General features: G+C 43.0%; 1 protein-coding gene and 1 pseudogene across 1 annotated transcript; both read right to left on the minus strand.

The window, feature by feature from the left end:
- Positions 1–269: 269 nt before the first annotated feature.
- LOC119358441 (cysteine protease ATG4B-like) lies at positions 270–2,195 on the minus strand. Its single transcript, XM_037624982.1, has 4 exons — positions 2,040–2,195; positions 1,085–1,140; positions 917–987; positions 270–828 (listed from the first exon to the last, which is right to left on the minus strand). The coding sequence occupies exons 1-4, from the start codon at positions 2,193–2,195 to the stop codon at positions 611–613; spliced, it is 501 nt and encodes a 166-aa protein (XP_037480879.1). The 3' UTR covers positions 270–610.
- On the minus strand, positions 1,125–1,337 carry LOC119359818 (annotated as a pseudogene).
- Positions 2,196–3,956: the final 1,761 nt, after the last annotated feature.

Below are 3,956 nucleotides of genomic sequence, written 5' to 3' on the forward strand. Positions count from 1 at the left end.
GGAAATGTAAAATAAGGTCTGTTTTTAGGGAAAATGTAAAATAGTTTGTTGTAAATTAAGACTGTTTTCAGGGAAAATGTAAAATAGTTTTCAAAACAAGGGCTGTTTCTAGGGAAAATGTAAGATGATTTTTTATATAGTCTATGACACATTTCGCATGGGACTGGAAAAAAACTTTTCTTTGGCTTTGGGATATCTAGCGTGTCCCTTCACAAAAGCAGCTTCAAAACAAAGATGCCGATGCCGAAACCGAAACAGAAACAGAAACATGGCAACAAATTAAACATTTATAACCAATCTGCCAATTTGCCTAGCGTGAACCAATCAATAGATACATTTTGCAGTCACCCACAACAGCGCGTATGGTATGGTACAGAGGAACTTCCCATCGAACCAACTTGTGCCGATCCGATGATCAGCGTAACGGCTCCTACCTTTGCCGGTCTCCCGGCTCCGCGGAACAAGCGGCACACCCGCTTGTTCCGTAGAACTGGAAACCCTAGATTTCACACGAGGTTTTTGAAGTCTTTACTTCACACAGGGGGACATTAACCCATCGGGTGGTCATGTGAAGGTTTAACCGAACACTGAAGTTAAACTTCCCTTTCCTTCAGAGAATCTGCCACTCGTCTTCTCCTGTTTCGCCGGAGCCATCAAGGTCCTTCACGTCGATGTTGTCGGAGACGCCGTAGCCTGAACAGCCGGACCCGTCGTCCTGGTTGTACATCTGTTTCGACGGCTGAACCGACTGCACGACAGTGAAGAGCGGTGCTCCGTTCGCCTGCTCTGCCAACTCTGAGGCCGGAGAACAGAAATCATCAAAGTCATCTGTATACAAGAAGTTGGAATGAAATAAAAAGGTTAGAGACTAAAATTTGAATGACCCCACTCATGAATCTGAGGGACGGAAGTTCACCTTTGTCGCGGCAGTAAAAACCAATTGCCAGGGATGGATCTATCAGGTCTAGAGGCATATCACGGACGGTGCTGTTCAGGAGTTGATACACGGATTAGGGTTTGGCCATTTGAGGATGGAAAGGAAACTGAATAGTGGAACTGTCTGTAACTAGAATGGTGCACATACCTGCAGTGGTACGAGGAAGTGTCCGCCTCCAAGTTATCAGATGCTATGTTAACTGCCTGGCATTAAAGAGCGGCCCAGTATTAACACCATAGCTCAAAAGTCAAATGCCCAAAAGCCCCAGATGCTATGCATAACAACTCGATACGATTGTTGATAGGAAATGGCATTATAGGCATATTGCCCACATATCAGATATTAAACTGATAAGAACAGATACTACACTTGATCTTAGCCAAAAGGCTGAGAAAGGTATGCTCCTCCCTGAGGCCTGGGTGGCCTGATATAGCGTTCGTTCGACATATAGCCCACATATGAAAGGTATAATACCCACAAGAACTATGGATCGGGCTAAAATCAACAGAGAGGAACAAACTAAATATATGCTTAAGATAAAAAAAAGCATTCTACATGTGTGCAGCATAGTGAAATGAACCCTCGGACAGCCTATCATGCTCTTTTCTTTCCCTGGATACCTGTTCTACGTTTTCCACGAGAGGAAGTCAGCTTTTCATGCACTGAGAACAATAATTGTTTGCGACTTCAGAGTTCTTGGGACACATGTTGAAATCTAACACACGTGATTCTGAACTACAGAGTGGACTAGCCAAGCCAATAAAAGCAACAAATGCCTTTCTCAGCAGGGCATGCAAATAACAGGATCCCAAAATGCGATAGTTGGTTACTAGTAGTGATGCAGCATGCATAATAGACACTACTACTAACTCGTTGAATGGGAGGATGGAGCTGAGAACTCCATTCAAAGGTACTGATTAGTTCAGTGGTGCTAAATTAGACTCTAATCATAGATATAACAAATAGCATATCATGTTTGCATTCCATACAGCTTATAGATCAGATTGCAATATTCACCGAAGGTACAAAAACTACAAGCCTGCAACATTTGTGAAAATGATGTCTGTATGTGCTAAATAACTGAAAAGTCTGTAGTTTTTACCGGCTGAACCTCATGGGGATCTAGGTAGAGTGCCCTGTCATCCTGCACCCCAGCAATGTAAGTGGATGCTCCAGGTTTTCCACCTAAAATGCCCAAGCTTTGAGGAAATGTGAATGTCTCCTTTAGTAGTGTGATGTACCTGATAGTATGCCCCATGGCAGAAAAGGTTAAAATTAGAATAATTTCGTACCAAAGCCATCAAGAAAACACTTAGTATTCAGGGGCACCCCTACTCATAACCCGTCTAATTGATAGCTCTCACAGGTCAAAAGATTAATTTGCCTCTATCTGATGAAGATCAGGAAAACTAGCCACCAAAACAGAGTATAAGGTATTTTAGAAGTAACAGAAATGTAATCAAGTAATTGGTAGGTCAGCCAGGCATTTCACGATTTGTATTTCTAGTTTTACTGATGATGAACTAGCCACCAAAACAGAGTATAAGGAATATTTTTAAAATAACAGACATGTAATCAAGTAATTGGTAGATCAGCAAGGCACTTCACCATTTGTATTTCTAGTTTTACTGAGGATGGCTATCAGATAGTATGTGACACCATGGCAGGAAAAGGTTAAAAACAAGAACAATTTCCTACCAAGCCATCAATGAAAACATTTAATATTCAGGGGCGACCCTATGCATAACCTAGTGTCCTAGTCTAGTTGATAGCTGTGTGTTAGACTGTATATTTATATGTGGACCCTTTGTACACATCTGTAATTGTATTGTACCCTTTGGTACTCTATATAATGAGATAGCCCCAAACTCTATGTTTTACATGGTATCAGAGCCAAGAGGTCTTGAGTTCAAGACCCGGCTGGCGCAATTAAATTGCAGCCCACTTTCGGTCCACGTTTAGACCTGAGGGAGCCACACGTGAGGGGGAGTGTTGACGTATAATGTGCTGCCTAGTCTCTTCCATCAGATCGGTCTTGTGGCTGCTTTGAGTGGGGATTTTGCTGTCAAGGACTTAGGTGCTCTACATTTTTTCCTTAGTCTGGAGGTCTCGCGATCTTCTGCTGGGTTGACTCTTACTCAGAAGAAGTATTCTCTGGATCTATTGTGTCGTGCTGGCATGCTGAAGTGTAAACATGCAATCACTCCAATGTCTGCTACTGATCGGTTGTCTGCCCTGGATGGAGATCTTCTTTCATCTGATGATGCTACTGAGTATCGTAGTCTTGTTGGTGGTCTGCAGTATCTAACTATCACCAGACCAGTTGTATCTTATGCAGTCAACCGTGTCTATCAGTATCTTCATGCGCCCAGGACGTCTCATTGGTCAGCTGTGAAACGCATTCTGCGTTATATCTGTTCCACTGCCTCTTATGGTTTACTTCTCCAGCCTGCGCCATCTTATGAGATCTCAGCCTTTTCGGATGCAGATTGGGCCGGGTGTCCTGATGACTGGCAATCCACGGGGGGATATGCAGTGTTTCTTGGTCCTAATTTGATCGCCTGGAATGCTCGTAAGCAGGCTATGGTTTCTCGCAGCAGTACTGAAGCTGAGTATAAAGCAGTTGCTGATGCGACTGCTAAGATCATATGGGTTCAGTCCTTGTTGAGAGAATTGAGAGTCCCTCCTATTCGTTTTCCAGTGCTTTGGTGTGACAATATTGGTGCTACCTATCTCTCATCTAATCCGGTGTTCCATGCTCGGAGAAACACATTGAGGTAGACTATCACTTTGTTCGAGAACGTGTTGCACAGAAGCTCCTCAGTATCAAGTTCATCTCATCAAAAGATCAACTTGCTGACATCTTCACGAAGCCTCTTACTCAACCACAGTTTGTAGGCTGTAGGCGCAATCTTAACTTACTTTGTACTTCAGGCCATAGTTAAGATTGAGGGAGGGTGTTAGACTATATATTTATATGTGGACCCTTTGTACACATCTGTAATTGTATTGTACCCTT

This window comes from Triticum dicoccoides, chromosome 2A, assembly GCF_002162155.2.
Source record: "Triticum dicoccoides isolate Atlit2015 ecotype Zavitan chromosome 2A, WEW_v2.0, whole genome shotgun sequence".
In the NCBI taxonomy this organism is placed as follows: Eukaryota; Viridiplantae; Streptophyta; class Magnoliopsida; order Poales; family Poaceae; genus Triticum; species Triticum dicoccoides.